This window comes from Zingiber officinale, chromosome 3A, assembly GCF_018446385.1.
Source record: "Zingiber officinale cultivar Zhangliang chromosome 3A, Zo_v1.1, whole genome shotgun sequence".
NCBI classification, from domain to species: domain Eukaryota; kingdom Viridiplantae; phylum Streptophyta; class Magnoliopsida; order Zingiberales; family Zingiberaceae; genus Zingiber; species Zingiber officinale.
In genome coordinates this window covers 53942191-53960539 of record NC_055990.1, presented here as the reverse complement: position 1 = coordinate 53960539, position 18349 = coordinate 53942191, and the positions used below count along the sequence as shown (strand labels likewise).

The 18349-nt window shown below is 35.9% G+C and overlaps 1 protein-coding gene across 1 annotated transcript; it reads left to right on the top strand.

The window, feature by feature from the left end:
- The first annotated feature begins 877 nt into the window (after positions 1-877).
- LOC122053749 (VQ motif-containing protein 4-like) lies at positions 878-2050 on the top strand. The gene is made up of 2 exons (XM_042615730.1): positions 878-1070; positions 1160-2050. Exon 2 carries the CDS (start codon positions 1304-1306, stop codon positions 2000-2002), a length of 699 nt encoding a protein of 232 aa, XP_042471664.1. The 5' UTR covers positions 878-1070; positions 1160-1303; the 3' UTR covers positions 2003-2050.
- Positions 2051-18349: the final 16299 nt, after the last annotated feature.

Here is an 18349-nt window from a genome sequence, read left to right as displayed (position 1 = left end):
ATTAAATAAAGATATTTGCCACTTAAATACATCGAGTGGTCGTTCCTTTACTTTCTTCAGTTCATTACGAGATCAACGGTGAGAGAGATTTGAGATGAATAAATGATCTTTTGCCACGTACGACAATGCAGTACTCCCATTGTGTGCATTGGATCCTTGCTTCATGCAGCGCAAGAAAGGCGGAGAGTGCCCTCACATATTGACCCAGTTGGTTAGTAAAATATCTGACTAGATGTCAGATCTCTTTCATGTAAAAACCATTATAATAGGATAAATATTCAATAATTTACCTTTTTTTCAAAAAATATAGAGACATTTGAAAAGATTTCTAAAGAGAAGATTTTATTTTTTTCTAAAGAGGTGGAGAGAAAGGTCAAGGAATATTATTATAGTAAAAAATAATTACGAAGATAAATTATGGGAATAATTTATAAATTGCATTTTTTTTTTTAAGGAAATGCCCAGTGTGGGGACTTAAAGTTGGCCGACGTGGAAGAAGCTCGTGAGGCACAGCCTGCGCCAAGAATCTTTCTCTCACATCTACCATGCCAATGATGAATGGCCAGTCCCTGCCCCCACGGGCGGGATCAGCCGGTTATGACATGGTATTCTTGCATCATGAGTCGGGAGGTCGAAGGTCTGCGGCAGCAATTGCGATAACATCAATATCTGTCCGTGCTAAACACCTAAGACCGCCATGTCATAGCTGGGCCCGTATTCACCGTGATTTACTCCCTCTCATACTTGTGGGGCCGGGGTGAGGGGGCCGCTGGGTTGGCGGTTCCAACCTTTTTGCATCATGAATGGCCAGTCCCACTAGAAGGGCCCACATGGCCATTAATGGAGAACTGGATGCTCCTTTCCTTCCGTCCTCTCTTCCACCATGCAGACAGACAGAGGCCACTCTCAAAAACCTCACTCACATGATTCCCAGCCCAATTCGTCAGTCTCCGTTCCTCTTCCTCCTCCCTCCCTCCCTAAAGTAAGAGGTAGCCAATCCACTGCATTATCAAATTAGTAAACGATGATACATGGCAATCGAGGATATCTCTCTATTAAGTCAATGAAAGGTAATCTGACAGTGGAAATCCATATGGTTTCGTATTCTCGAATAAAATAAAAGCTCCTTTTTCCTTTTCTCTTCTTTCAAATGCATCAGCCAATCAACAGAAGAGACAAATTATACTCGAGAACGGGAACCTGATCTGAGGGAGTTTTCTCACCCTTCCTCTCACTCTTTCTTTTGTTTTTTTTTCTTTTCCTTTTATTTTTCTGTTTGTTTTAGCTTTCTTCTTTGTATGAAATGGAAAATCATCAAATAGCTTGTCCTCGAGAAACCGGCAGCAATGGAGCAGCTCCGCCGGCGTCGGCGCCTCTTCCTCCTAAAGTACCTGTCCTGAAATCTTGTGAGCCCAGTCCGTATCAGACGACCTTCGTCCAGGCGGACGCCTCGTCCTTCAAGCAAGTAGTTCAGATGCTCACAGGGACGGCCGAGACCGCAGCCGCCGCCGTCGCGACGTCTCAGAAACAACCGGTTGCTCCGGGATTTAAGGCCACTGGGCTAAAGAAGCCCGCTTTCAAGCTCTACGAGCGGAGGAGCGGCCTGCGGAACCTCAGCCACCTCAGTCCCCTCGCGCTGACGATCTCTCAGTCGAGTCCCGGCTCCCCCGTCGGCGGCGCCGCCGCCGGCCTCTCGCCCCGCAGGCAGCCGGAGATCGTGTCACCGAGCATGCTGGATTTCCCGTCGCTGGCACTAAGCCCGGTGACGCCCCTGAGCCCTGATCCCTTCAACCGGACGCCGCACCCCAACTCGGAGGCGGGTAAGTGGGCGGAGGACCGGGCGATCGCAGAGAAAGGGTTCTACCTGCACCCGTCGCCCAGGGCACTGTCGACGGCGGCGGAGCCTCCCCAATTGCTGCCCTTGTTTCCTGTCACATCTCCCAAGTTCTCCTCTGACTTATCTCTTTCAGTGCCTCCTCAATCTTTCGCCGGCAATGTTTGATATGATAAATTGTAGCATGCTGCAAATCAAAATCTTTCTTTTGCTCTTGCTCCGTTGATGCAACTCAAAAAGCACGTGAAAGAGATAGCAGAAAATTTCTCAGATCAGATCTAAAAACAGTTTTAAAAAATAATTTGCAAAAATTAAGCTGCATCTTTAATCCTCATCTTCACAGGACATGCAAAAATTTAATATTCTTCCATTTTGAACAATATTTATTTTTTAATTCTATAACAAGATAAATATATGTTTTGCTTAATTGAAAGTCAACACTTCCAAATTCAACTCATATGGTGTATCATCTCAATATAATTAGTTCATCAATAGCTTAAGCCTTTCAATCGTATCATGGGAGAAAGTCTTATTTAGAAATAAGGTCGAGGATGAGAGTAAGTGATCATGACACGTACGTGTTGGGTGGAGATGAGGATTCATCGAGGTGAACTGCTAAGGTGGAGTATTCAGGGTGGATTGGTGATGTCACCATGGACCTTCTCTCTTTTTGTCTTATTATTTCTTTTCTCCTCATCTTTTCACTTTCACTGTTCTTAATGAGGTTGGAAAAAGTCTTTTCTCCCTTGGCTGTATTTTTATAACTTTGGGGGTTTGTGTTCACACTTCACGCCTTGGATGTCCTAGCTGATGTTGGCTAGGTTGTTTTTCTATTTTTTTTTGATAATTTATTGAATTGTACAATAAAATTTATATTTATTTTATATTTATTAAAATACATAATTATTTTTTATCGTGCTACTCCTTTGACGGTTCAACTCAGTTACTAAATGTTCTATTTGATTTATCACACACACACACACACACATATATATATATATATATATATATATATATATACATAATTATTTTTTATCATGCTACTCCTTTGATGATTCAACTCAGCTACTAAATGTTCTATTTGATTTATCACGCGTGCACACACACACACATATATATATATATATATACATAATTATTTTTTATCGTGCTACTCCTTTGACGGTTCAACTCAGCTATAAATGTTCTATTTGATTTATTTCTCTCTCACACACACACACACACACATATATATATATATATATATATATATATATATATATATATATATATATATGGGCATGATTACACTTAAGAGAGCAAAAAGTACAATTAATGAACTTGATTTGAAATATTTCTAAGATGTTTAAGGTCATCAATAAATTTTAGACAAAATTTGTTCATGACTTTAGGCACCCAAATCAAAACTATTACGCTTCCAAAAACTTCTTGAGTGTGTAATCATGCTACAAATATTAATTTCACAACCTATACAGGGAACTATGAGCTTTGAAATAGATATATATTTGAGATATTTTATTACAAGCTCATTAGATGACATATGCCTATCATATTCACTCACAAACATCATCAAAAGATTCCTAAAACTCCTATAGTTCAAATTGTGGTAAGATTTTATAATTTCATATGCTATAGGATTGTCAACAAGTTTTGCCTAAAACTTGTTGATCATCTTAGATATCTAAGAATCACTTCAAATTAGGATCTTAAGTATAATCATACCCTCCAACATGGATTTCATAGCTCAGATAGAGAGCTATGAGTTTCTAACATTAATACAACTTTGAGATATTTTATCAAGAGCTCATTAAAGAATCTAGATTTGTCATACTCACTCATCAATACCACCAAAGTAGGATTCTCTTGCTTTAGACCATGCCAATATTTAAAAATTTGACAGTGTAGAGTCATTAGTAAGTTTCGGTCAAAACTCATTAATGACTTTAGGCACTTTAAAAACACTTCAAATCAAGTTTATTGCATTTCTTGTCTTATCTTGAGTATAACCATGATACATGAATTTTATTATTTAGATAGAGAGCTATGTGTTTCTAAAATTAACACAACCTTAAAATATTTTGTCACAAACTCATTAAAAGACCTATGTCTATCATATTCACCAAAATCATCAAAGGGTTCTTAGAACTCTCCTAGTTCAGACCATACCAAGATTTTAAAATTTTGGACAATGTAGGTCTATCAACGAGTTTTAACCAAAACTCATTGATAACCTTAGACGCCTCATAATCACTTTAAATTAAGTTCATTGCACTCTTTGCCTCATCCTAAGTATAATCATGCTCTCAGATATAAATTTCACAATTTGATAGAGAACTAAGAGTTTATGAAATTAACACAACTTTGAGATGAGGTATTCAATTTATGGCAGTCAACCGATGATGATTGCTAATCTAGACCAGAGTAGGTCTGAGATAAACTTGACAAGAAGCTTAATAGTAAAGTTGAGAAGTTAACTGTTGATCACAAATTGAACATAACAAGTTTAAGAATCAACTATTACACTTAACTGTCTAATAGGTAGTCGATTGTTGATGAATAAGAAGTCAACTACTTGTGAAGGAGAGGTATGAAAGGAAACAACTACATATTTTTTATAAATATACAAATTAGAAAACATTTTAGGTATTATGGAAATCTAACGGTGTAATTTAGTAGATTGTCATTTTTTTAATATTAAATAGACGGTCAGATGAATCTAAAAGTTGACCTCCAAAATATTACTTTAAGTTATTAAGTTTAGGAAGTGCAAAGGTTTTTTTTTTTGGCTCATGCATCAAGCCTCAATTATTCCTTGGCTAGGTGGTGTGGTCACCATGTATGAGTTTATAGTGATTCTTTGGTGCATCAAAGAAGTCTTCAACCCTCTTAATCCTTTAAAAGATTATAAGTATCACTTGTTAGAAATTTGAATGGAAACAAGAGAGATAGATGAGAAAGCCTCCCAAGTGCATGGAAGTTTAGACTCACATTAGGGAATTTATGAATTTGTGGTAATTTTATAATGTAATATAAGTTTTGAAGTTATGAACATATGCATGGGGAGAGATTCTCTCTTATGCGCCCCCTCCTGTAGGGGGTGCAAATCTAGGGTTTAAATTACATTGAATCAAGTTGATTTATGTGCAAGAATGACATGTACATGTCGAATATCGAACTCATTAGGACAAAATTTTCCTAAGTGAAATGGTGAATCCATAATCACCAATTTGAAATGGCTACGGGCGTACAACTCAGCTAGCTGGAGGTAATGAATAGTCATTACTCAATCATTCAATGTAACAAAGGGATGAAACTCCTATATAAGGAGGGCATGATCTTAAGCAGAAAGAGCAAACACATAAGCATTGAGAGGCATAGCCAAAGTTCCATCCACTTCATCCCTCGTTCTCTTCCACCCTTAGGTCACTGCTAGCTTGAGGCAATGAATGACCATTACTCGATTGTTCAATGCAGCATAGGGGTGCTTTCTTAATTTGCCAAAAACAACCTATGCTAGGTTGCATTTGTGGTTTTATCGTTGTATCTTAAGAAATAGACGTCTAATGTGATCTCGAAGCACAATCGGAGGGGACTAATATGTTTTAAGAAAACCTCACCAAACACAAGCCTTAGTCTTTCTCTTCCCACTTAGAATCAGTGACTTGGCTACTCAATTAACTTGGTAGTCAGGTGATGCAATGAATCGATGTCCCAACTTGGCAGTCACTAGCTCAACATTCGGCATCCCGACATGGTAGTCTGACATTCGACATCCTAACTCGACAAATAGATCACTCAGCTTCCCACTTAGACTCGAGAAGCTCTTAGGTCGCTCAGACCTTGCAACACTTGACGCTCGACTAACAGTGTAAAGACCATGATTTGAATAGGATAGTGGAGATAGTGGGGTAGCGGAGATCATGGTGTTAGTGGAGATAAGGGTGTTAGTGGAGATAATGGGGTTGGTGGAGATCAAAACTTCACCCCTATAAATAACTATGGGAAAGTTACGTAAAATCTAGATCAGAAGAGAAGACATATCCCTGGAAGATTCATTTTGGGCAAAGAAGAAGAGGCCACCGCCATAACAACTTCTAAGGAACGTGTAAGTGAACTTATTGTGCAAATTCTGGATTTTTCAAAATTAATAGTTTTTATTCTCTAAAAATTAATTTGTTTCATTTCTAAACATTTTTTTATTTCTGATTACTATTATTTCCATAATTTTAGGTACTAAACTAATCATGAACTAAATGGTAGGAATATGTATTCTGAACATGTATAACTTCTGACTTCTGTAATATTTCTAATCTCCAACCTCTCCTCTAGGAGAGATAATTCTAGAGTGCTGATATCAGTTAAGCTATGAGGAATATGATTTAATTTAAGTGCTCACGTGAAAATCTATGTCTAGATTATTTTTTTTGTTATTTTTACTATTGTTTCACCAGAATTTCAATATTTGTGTTTTATCCCCTAGTTGCTGAGTGATTCCCAAATCACTCACCCCCTACAAACTATTTCAATTAGAGACGAAAGTGGTGCCAAGAATGAGATCGATGATGCAGAGCAAGTTGAGTTCTGGGGATGGTGTACCAGCTCCAATTACGGACATAAGGACTAGAATTTTGCTACAACTATGAGTTTCTTAATTTAGTTAGGGGAAAATAATTTAATTCATCGAATAGTAAAAATAGTGTACTTTTTATGTTGGGAATGTAAAGACTGATTTTATGTGGCAATTATTATACTATTGAGGCTAGTTGTTTTCTAACTTTGGGTTGAAAGCAACATCGATGTCAATCCCCGATTGTGAGGCGTGACATTTAAGTTCTATCAGAGCTAAGTTCTTTTTCCCTAATCATGTAGAGCTTCTGCCAAGAAGAAAAGAAACCCTAACTTAAAATGACCCAATCTGATTCCATAATTTGATCGTGTTGGATTGACCAATTAAAATTGTGTGCATGATTTCCATTTCTGTTCTTCTATATGCATGTTAACTAGATTTTGTCCATTCTATTTTATTTATTTTTAATTATTTATCTATTTTGTTTCTTTCTTTCTTTCTCTTCTAATGGTATGTTCTGTGAATTCTATCCATTTGCTACAGACATGGTAACTAGACCTTGTTATTTTAATTACATATTTATTTGCTTGTTTCCTTCTTTCCTGTCTTAATTTCATCTTAATTTCACTAATTTGAATGTGTACTGTTCATGCAATTTTATCCATTCTATTCTGTATATATATTTTTTTAATTTATTTTCTTTGTCCTTCTTTCTTTCCATTTTAGCTAGTTTGAATTTCATCCACTATTATGAATGTTAACCAATGCTTATCCATTTCATTTCTCTTCCGTTCTTTTCTACTATTACGTTCACGAGTTTAAAGTCCAACATTTATCTATTGTGTTAACCATCAAGGGGTATATATATATATATATATATATATATATATATATATATATATATATATATATATATATATATATATAGATATATGATTTTGATATACTGCGCTGTGCGTGTCGCGCAGTATATCATGATTTTTTTTATTAAAAAAATAAATAAAATATATTAATTTTGATTTAAAAAATAAATAAAATATATATTTTATGATTTTATTGGTAGGGTTCAGGCATCCTAATTTGGATATAATTTTTCAGTTAATTTTTTTTTTAGGATTTTACCTTTAGAGTTTAGATTTTCTAATTGGATTATAGTATTTAGTTAAAAAAAATTAAAAATGAAATAAATTTAAGTATTTATGAAGTATTGTAATATGTTAAGGGGATATCGTAACGTATTAACTACTTATATAAAGAAATATTGTTTTTTTAATTAAAATGTCTGTGTTTTGTTATTTTTTTAAAATTTTGAATTAAAAAATAATTATTTTTTTTTAAGATTTTATTTCTAGGGTTCAGGCTTTGGGTTATAGTATTAAAGTTATTTTTTTTTTAGATTTTACTTCTAGGGTTCAGGCTTTGGGTTATAGTATCAAAGCTATTTAGGGTTCAGGCTTTGGGTTATAGTATCAAAGTTATTTTTTTTAGATTTTACCACTAGGGTTCAGGCTTTGGGTTATAGTATCAAAGCTATTTTTTTTGAGATTTTACCTCTAGGGTTCAGACTTTGGGTTATAGTATCAAATCTATTTTTTTTTTTTTAGATTTTACCTCTAGGGTTCAGGCTTCCCAATTAAGTTATAGTGTTTGGTTTTAAAAAAAATTAAAATAAAATTAATTTAAGTATTTATTGAGTATTGTAATATGTCGAGGGGATATATTAATGTATTAAAAATTTATATAAGGAAATGTTATTTTTTTTAATTAATTTTTTAAATTTAAAACATAAAAAAAATAAAAAAATTTAAAAAAATAAAAAACAAGCTATTAATTGATCTCCTGCGCGACGCACACAGTCGCGCACTGTGCACGTCACGCAGGGGATCAAAACTATATATATATATATATATATATATATATATATATATATATATATATATATATATATATATATATATATATATATCTTACTATTTTATTAAAAATCTCCCCCCTTTACTAACTAACTTTGGTAAAGCCTAAAATGAATTTACGTTACTGTCCTTTTTTCTATTCACATTGAAAATAATTTCAAGGTTTATTAGTAATTCCACAAGCGAAACAATCAGTGATCTAGAGTTCAAGACTCAGCTACGACGTATTATTATGAATTTTTCTCATCATTAATTTTCTCTGGTTGTTTTATATAAAAAAATATAGTTCTCTTTAGTCCCACATCTTAAAATTGACAACACTATGATCAAAGAAGCTTCTATAAATATTTTAGGCTGACGATGTTAAAAAATATACTTTTCTTAGTTTCTTTTACTAAGATAAGTATAATATTAAATTAAAATAATTTTTTGCATAGGGAAGCCCATTGTAGTAGTTTATTGTTGGGATTCTCTAGTCACCTTTGCATTATTATATTATTGCATGGGTCTGATGAATCTTACCCAAATAATTAATTCTTGATTCTGAACGTAAGGATGACACTAGAAAATCCAAATCATTCGGATTTTTAAATACCCAAATAATTTATATATTATTATATTACACACGCAACGCGTGTGCACGATCACACTTATATATATATATATATATATATATATATATATATATATATATATATATATATATATATATATATACTAAAATTTTACTAAAAAGCAAATTTTTAAGTAAATAGTAAATAAGTATAATAGTAGTAGATTAAAGGTAATATTAAACAGAAGTAGATTAACAGTAAATAAAATACCTTAAAATGACAGTAAATAGTACTAATTAACAGTAAACAGTAATAACAAAATAGTAATAGTTCTTGGTAAAATAGTAAATAGTAAAAGAAAAATACAGTAATAGTGAAGTACAGAAATAAAGTAGATAGTCACAATACCGTGATGGTACGGTTAAATATATTTACTTTTTAAATTTTTACTCTTTTTTTTTTAACTAAACTGCTTTCTTTTATTGTTTGTTTTCCAGGGAGCCTCACCTGTTCAGGACCTCACCTTTCAATCAGTGTCCCGGCTTATGTGTAAGATTTTGGGTTGTTACCCTTCTTACTTAGCCCGCACAGGTCTTATATGATTTTGGGTTATTCCTGATACAGTTACTGTTCACCTGTTGGTTACTAAGACAAGGACTGAGGAAAAGAACCAAGATGAGAGAGACAAATTGTTTTTGAGTCTAAACTTAGATTGTCATTATAAAACAAGCAACAAGCATAGATCTTATTTAATAGAGAATTTTTACAGAGAGTTACATAAAAATTTTTACATAAAGATAGCTTACATAGAAAACAACATATATTACATAAAGGTACAAAATTTTTACATAACTTGACAGAGAAAACTTACAAACACACTTGAGCACACTTGAAGAACATCGTAAGAGTATGGACAGTAGTGAGTGTAGTGGGGGAAGTGGATGCTTCAGCAAGAGAGTTTTGGGGTCCTTTTATAGGAGGAGGAGAGAGCTTTTCTTGGAGGAGAAGGAAAGCAGAGAAAGAGAGGGGCCTGGAAAGAGAAGGCTTGGTGAAGGACAAGTGGAAAGCACTAAGAAATGGAAAGGGGGTCTGGCAAAAGAAGGGTTTAGTTGGGGGGACAGATGACTTCGTTTTAGGTGGGTGGACGAACATATTGGCTAGTTGACAGAAAAACGTTAGGAATGACGTTTTTGGTAGATGTTACTGTAATGTTGTGTTTATGGGAGAGGACGTCATGGATGGCGTTACTTCATTAAGTCTCCATTAAGTTGTCGAGGTTATTGTCGCTGGTAAGGTCCAGAGAGGGAGTTTGTGAACTTCCGGCTAAGTTTGGCTGCATACTTTTGTGGAGTGCTACTCTATATGCTCTAGCAGAGAGGACAAAGCTGGCTAGTCTCTTCTGACAGTATCTTTCAGTTTTTCTTTTAAAATGTTGAAGCAATGTCGTATGCTGTGTTTTGAAGGAGAAAGGGAGGAATCTAGTTCCCATATCTTTTGGCCAATAGATCTTCTCAGTGTAAGTTTCTCCTACTAGGAAGTAATTGTCTGGATCTGTCAAGCGATCCCAAGCCCAATTAGTTCCTTGTACTGATGCTCTCCAATGCTTTAATTGATCTTCAATAGTAGGGAGAGCTTCCCAATGGAGATCGGGGTCAGATGGGTAATCTTCAAGTTCTGTTTGGATACCCTCGACTTCATTGATATCCAGCTTAACCAGATGTTTGGCTGGTTCAATATTAAGGTTAAGTCATTCCGGTGGAGAGCTGTCAAAAGTACATACAACAAACGTTTCCTCTTCTTCGAGGGCCAGAGAGATAATAGTACCAAGCTTTTTAGGAAAATCTTTAACAGAATCTGGATCATGTACCCAAACTTTGTATAGTAGTCCGTAGTCCATCAGAAGAAAAGGAGTGATAAGCCTTCCTTTGTATGAAATTGCTTTATACCTTTCATAGTCTAAGTTGGCTTTTCAGAAGGAATATAGCAGCTGGCATGGACATCCGTATTTAGCAGAGTCTTCACAGGTTGGCCCAATTTTCTGACATTTAAGTTTTTGGCCAAATTTGCTTCATAGGTAATAGTTATCCCAGGAGGGGGATTTTTGTGGAAGGCCTTTAGTGCTTCACATAATTCAAAAAATGTCTGTAGTGTAGATTGTTCTGCTAGGTTCCGAATGTAGGAGTTGATATCCTCGGGTATGGTGTTGGGCAGACCCAATATATGGGCTACGGATGTTCTTTGAGCAAAAGTTGTAGCAACTTTTTCTTTTAACTGGGCCAGTGTTAGATAGTTGGCCCGTTGTGGTTTCTTTTCTTCTAATGTTGTGGAAGAGGAAGGAGACCCATGAGTCCCTTCAGTAATTTGTGCATATGTAGGATGCTCTTCTGATTGTAAGCTAGTTGGCACCATAGTTGTTGTTTTTAATAAAGTGCTAATAAAGAAATTAGCACCAAGTTGAGTTCTGGCAGCATCAAAAGTTTCTTCAAGTGAATAATACCCTTTGAAGAAAGGATGTTCTAGGCCTTGCATGGCCATATTTGTTTCCTCCCAAGTAGCATATACCCCAGCTTGTGGCCCAGAAAAGACTACATAACAAGAGAATTTCTTGCCTGTTGGCTTTTGTATGGTTGTTAGAAAATAGTTTGTTAAAGAATTTATGACTGCTATCTTGTGTCCTGAGCTACCAGGGATGGTAGGAATGTGCCAAATGTTATCTATCAAACAGTGTTGAATGTGATCTAGTTTGTCTCTGAATAAAGAGTGAAACTGATCTTCTTGCTGTGTAAACTGTTGTAATTCTTGTGTTCCAAATCTTAATGTTTTAGTAGCAAACGAGGTGCGTACTTTCCTTGGTTGATCCATTACCTAAACAAAAAAATGTTAGTGGAGTAAACGAGATAAAGTATCAGCTAAAGAATTGTTAATTCCTTTTATATGTTCCCAGTGAATGCGTAAACCTTTATTAATAATAGTATATGTGAATTTTAGCTATCTCTTAATACTTAATCCTTTTCTTAATCCTTTAGTTTGTTGACTATACTTGACTATAGCTTCGCAGTCGGTTCGAATGGTGATTTCTTGCTTATTACAAATGAATAATCGGAAGGCTTCTAGACAATAAATAACTGCTAATATTTCAAAATCTAACGAGGTAAGATGTCCTTTTTCTTGAAATTTTCCATAGGCATATCTGCATAAGGTTTCTGTAGTTTTAGGGTCATACTTGGATGTTTTTCTAAATAAAATTCCTCCCCATCCAGTTTCACATCCATCTGTTTCGATGACTAAGTAGTCAGCATCAAGTGGGAGTGTCAACATGGGAATTGTATTTACTAACTCTTTGATCTATTTTACAAGTGCTATATCTTGTTGATTAAAGTGTTTTTGTCTTGTTAAGGAGGTTTTGTTGTATAAGGGGCCACTGATTTTTCCTATATTTTTTAAATAAGGTCTACCATAATTTAGGAGTCCTAAAAAGGCTCTTAGAGTTTTAGTGTCTTCCATCTTGTCTGGAAAAGCAAGGATTTTAGCAGAGATATGAGGTTGAAGGGCTATTTGTCCCTGTCCTATCTCTGCTCCTAAGAAATCAATATGAGTAGTAGCTATTGCCATTTTCTTTCAAGAAATAATCATACCATGTTTCTCAAATAAGTTAAATATAATATGAAGATGAGCATAATGTTCTTGTTTAGTCTTAGAGAAAACTAAAATATCATCTATATATACACAAGTGAAGAGAGAAAAATCTCGAAAAATATTATCCATTTTTCTTTGGAATATTTGAGGAGCAACCTTGAGGCCAAAAGGCATAACAAGCCACTCAAAATGTCCTTCGGGACAGGAAAAGGATGTCCATTCAATGGACTCAGGATTCATTTTGACTTGCCAAAATCCTGACTTTATGTCAAATTTTGAGTATCATTTTGAGTTTTGGATTTTATTTAAGAGTTGGTCTTTGTCGGGGATTTTATAACCGTCTTCTTGACAATTATCATTTAGTCTATTGTAATTAAATACCATTCTAGATTGGCCACGTTTTTGTTCTGATCCTTTATTAACTATAAAAGCTGGACTTCGGTGCCTAGATGTAGACCTTTGAATGACTCATAAAGTTAAGAGTTGGTTAATATGCATTTTGCATTCTTCAATTTCCCAATTTGTATATTTTAAGTCTTGGGTCTTAATTGTAAGGTCTGGATTAATGATTGATAGTTTGCAATATACTTTGTCTCTGTCCCAATATTTAGTAGGATTTTCTCCAATTATTTCTAGTTTTTCTAATGTAGAAATGAGAGAATCTAAATCAGGTTTATGTGTGTTTATTAATTGAAGTAATTGTTGTGGGAGTATAAGATCATGTGGGATCCAAGTGTCATCAGTTATAGGGCTTGACCAACCAAGTGAGGCTAGTTTTCCGAGTCTTGGTAGTCAGAAAAAGCTAGGGCACAGGTCTGGTTATCCGGCTGTGCCTTCTTACTGGGTTGTTTACAAGCATTTTTAGGAGAACATTGACAAGATGTGTTGTCTGAAGGTAGGAGTTCTATGTGGGATTTTGTAGTTAAGGGATGGACAATAGAGGGATAGTCTAATACTATTGGGGATATTATGGGTGAGGAAAAGAAAAGAGCATAATCCTTAGTTAGAAGACAAGCTCTATCTGATGCTACCAGAAAATTTAAACCTAGGATTAAGTGAATATTAGGATGTAATAGTGGTTTAATCCATAGCTTAGGAAGTGAGAGTGATGTGCCGTATTTACCACAGTTGTCATAAAACCTTAGATGAGTGTTAGTAACAAATTGCGTGCAAGCTAACTGTTGGCCATCAAATTGTGTACTTAGTAATGGTTGTGATGCTGTTTTTATAAAAGTTTTTGGTAAGACAGAAAGAAGTGTATTCTCATCTATGGTGGAGTTGGTAGCTCCACTATCTAAAAAGACATGTAGTGTGAATTCATGGCCATGGATATTTACAAGATATTTGACTCTAATGTCTAGAGTTTTTCCTGTATTACATATACTAGAGGCTTTTATAAAGACTAGATCTGGATCTATTATATCGGTTGGTGTAAGTTGTAAACCTTTACCTTTATCAAGGGTAGCCTGAGAAGAAGAATGTGGAGGAAGGTTTCTTTTATTTGTTTATCTAGGGTCTCAATTTCTGTTTCTAATTTATTAATACGTGTTTCTAATACAGAAACTCTTGTTTCTAATAAAAAATTCTAGTGCCTCCTTTAGAGAGTTGGCTTATGGGTATCGTAATAGAGAACAGTTGTTGAAGACAAAGATTACAGGCTTGTTTTTTTACATATTTTGCAGGCTCCTCTTTTATCTAAAGATGGATAATAGCTACAAAAGAAACAAGGAATGTTATCAGTTCCTGTTTTGAGTATCCACTCATGTAGGCAGTTAAGTTCTTCTGTAGTCTTATTGTTGAGTTGTTTAAACATTAGATTTGTATCTGGAAATGGAGAGTCATCCCATAATTCATCTAGATTGTCTAGTGTATCATAGGGTATGTAATTTTCAGGATATAGGTTACACTGCTGATGCAAGGGTTGCAAGAAAGAGTTTACAAGACTATAATCAGAAGAAGGAACAACTTCTTCTATGTCATCTACAGAAACAATAGAGTAGATGGAGGATGTATCAGAAACGTCTGATTGTACTTCTATTAAATCTAGATTTGTACAGGTAACTAGTTTTGCTTCTCGGGCATATAAATTCTTTTTATTTGGGCAGGCAGAGGATAAATGACCTGGTTCATTACAGGCAAAACATGTGATAGTATTGGCATATGTCTTCTTTGGTTTGAACTTTTGTACATGTTTTTCTTTATTTAAGTAAGGTTTCTTTTCTCTACTTTTTCTAAGATAATAAGTCTTTTTAGGTTTTATTGCCTTTGGCCTTGTTACCAATTTTCTGGGTGTTCTTGTTGAATGATTTAGTCTTGGTTTAGGTTGGGTGAGGCCATATTGTTGAGGGGTATATATCTGGCTACAAAATCCATATTTTTGATTTTTTAATTGCTTTTGTATGTGGATATAGGTACATTTTTCTTTAAGTATGGAAATAATGTGTTGAATTCTTACTCCAATGTTATCGTATTGTGGTGCTACATTCATGTTTGTCCAGGCTTTATGCATTTCCTTTCCTAAGTCTCCTGGAAGTTTGCTAAAAAGTCTTTCCCCTAGTTCCGGGTTACAATAGTTTCCCGAGACTACTGTTAATGCTAGAAAGTCATTACAAAAAGGTTTAATCCAGTTCCAACTAAAGAGTTGTAATTGTTCTAAGTCTCTCATAGCTTCTCTTTGTCTTATATCTAATCCAGTATTAACATCTCTGGCAGTAAACAACCTATGAATTGTATAGCAAAAATTGAGTATGTTATTTCCTTGTGATGCCATTCTGGCTACTTCCTCAGGATATGTAGTTTTATAGGCTTCCCATGCTGCTCTGGCAACATCACCTAGGTAATTTTCTCCTACTCTTATCATGGCTTCTCCTGTTTCTATGTCTAGTTCATATCTAGCTTGATAATCTCTTTTAACAGAGACTAACCACTGTTCTAGATAAGTATCATAAAGTTGAGGATCATCGCATTATTTATGGTGTAAAAGGTCAAAAGTTTCTAATTCTTTTAAATCTTCTTTAGTGAATAATTAGAAACTTTTGAAAAATTAGAGCATAACTTTCTAATTTAGTGAATAATTAGAAACTTCTTTAGTGAATAATTAGAAACTTTCTAATTTAAAAGAATTAGAAACTTTTGACCTTTTACACCATAAGTCAGTCTCCTCTCTTGAAAGTGGAAGAAGAACAGTAGAGCAAGTGACAGAAAGTAGGACTTCATATGTAAATATTTACGTACCTTGCCAATGGAGAGGATTCCCCTTTTTATACCACCTCATATAACCTCCGCGATTATGATGTGGTCCCTGGTTTGTTAGAATTTATTAGGTGATGGAAGAAAGTACAAATTGGGTGTTTCATAATAGTTTGAAGATGTTGGAGTGTATACTTAAAAGTTTAGCTTTTGTACACATTTATTTTGAAATAAAGAATCACATTGGTCAAATGTTTACATTTATTTGTTAAATATAATTGTTCAATTAATTTATATAGTAGATAACATGGAGTGTGGAGTCACACTTAGAAGATCATGTTGTTGGTTCTCTATAAATTATAAACAGTTGCTCACGACTAAGATGGAAAGGAACAAACCATCAGAATAGACGTAGTGTAATTAAGTATTAGTTTATCTTGACTAATAAATTACACTGATACACTTTAAGTGTATTGAGTAGGATCATTTAGGTAAGTTCTTTTTGTACTGACTTAGTAAAAGAACTAGACCTTAGTTATTATGGAAGTGTGTGCTCTTAATCCTAATATAATAACAATCATGTATATTTAGTATTTATTTCATTGACTTATCAAAGGGTGAGGTTTAGCTCGATAAATCAATATGCCCGATAAGTTGGGAAATGATATTACTTATAGTATGTGTTGTTGATTATAGAAGAAATCTGTGTCCTAGTTATCTAGGTTGAGAATGTCCCCAAGAGGAGCTTATAAGTATTGTCATGTTAAACCCTGCAGGTGGACCTAGTCCAACATGATAATAAAGTTGGGCGATACTATTCTTGGAGCTAGATATTAATTAAATGAGTTGTCAGTAACTCACTTAATTAGTGGGCATTCGTAATCTTAAACACAGGGAGACTAACACACTCATGATAAGAAGGAGCCCATAATGTAATTTGGGATTGGTGCAGTAGTGCGGTAATTGTTAGGACCTTCGGATGGCTAGAGAGGGGGGGTGTGAATAGCCTCCACTAAAAACTCAATCAATTCCTCACAAAAGCTTGTTAGCACAGCGGAAATAAATAAAAAGAAAACTGATGCAAGGAAAGAAACACAACCCACAACTTACACAAGTATGTACGAGGTTCGGGGATAACTTGCCCCTACTCCTCGGCGTGTCCGTAAGGTGGACGATCCCTTGATCTTTCGGTAGATCACACCCCGGACAAATTCCGGCTAAGTAATTCTCCTTCTCGGTGGAGTAACCTCTCCACAAAGTCACAGAAAAGATTTGAAATGAAGCACAGGACTTACAGAATTCAGTGGCCAAAAGAAATGAACAATGAAACTTACAGCCACGAAGCAGAACGCAAAGACAGAAGGGATTCCTCAGCCAAGAGCTCAACAACACAGCACCCTTGCTTCGGTCGACAGAGAGTTTCAAAAATCTTACCAAACCTCTCTTCTGCCTTCTTCTTATTCTGCTTCTTTCTCACTGTCTTCAGAGTCGAATCACTGTCACCTGTATCGAATCACTGCGACCAACTCAGGCATCGCCAATCACCCTTCCTCCTCATCTGGTTCTCTGAACTCACACCAATACCATCCATGGTCTTCACTGGTGTCTCTGAGCTCGAACCAATAAGCAAGAGTCAAGCTGTTGCCAACTGATCGCAGCCAGTGAACGTTGACGCTCCAATTGCACCATTTGCAGTGAAACACAGCAGAAAGAGCACTTGGCCTTATTCTTCTGATGGAGCTTAATTTGAAATTAAGCATTGGCACGACACCTGCAACCTGTAACTCAAAAGCTTGCAGCAGATGGTTAGATCGTGAATCATAAATCGCAGAGAAAGAAGACAAACGACATCGCTGTGGATCGGTCGCCAGATCGATCCATAGTCTTCCGGACGAACTCGATCGGTTCGGGATGATTCTCGATCGGCTCGGACCGATCAGTTTATAGGTGGATCGTCCATAAACCGATCCCCTATCGCCTCAATCCCATCGCATCCCATCTTCACGACGGTCACCGCATCCGATCGATAATCCATGTAACGCTTCAGGAGCTTGATCGGTCACGAGACCGACGATAATCCACGTATCGCTTCAGGTTACCGATCGGTCACGAGACCGATCGATAACTAATGTATCATCGGATCGGCCTATGCATCCGATCCGACAACCAGAGTCATCCGATCTGCCAATGCACGATCCAATGCTTCTGTTGGTTTTAGAGCTTCCCAGCCCTAAACCCTAACGTCTTCCTGGTCCAGAGAACGAGCTACCGAGCCCTCTCCGACTTCGTCCGGTCCAGAGAACGAGCTACCGAGCCCTCTCTGACCTAGTCCGGAGAACGAGCTACCGAGCCCTCTCCGACTTCGTCCGGTCCAGAGAACGAGCTACCGAGCCCTCTCTGACCTAGTCCGGAGAACGAGCTACCGAGCCCTCTCTGACTTCGTCCGGTCCAGAGAACGAGCTACCGAGCCCTCTTTGACCTAGTCTGGAGAACGAGCTACCGAGCCCTCTCCGACTTCGCGTGCCAAGTATCCATACTTGGACTTTTCCTCTCCACATGATCAACCTTGATCATTAATCAGTCTGAGTTTAATTAATATCTGATACAAACTTAAATCAGTGTCAACATCAAAACAACAGCCAAGTCAGACTGTATT

Bases quoted from the DNA above. Each gene is read 5' to 3' on its own strand.
- LOC122053749 (XM_042615730.1), top strand. From the start codon at position 1,304: ATGGAAAATCATCAAATAGCTTGTCCTCGAGAAACCGGCAGCAATGGA.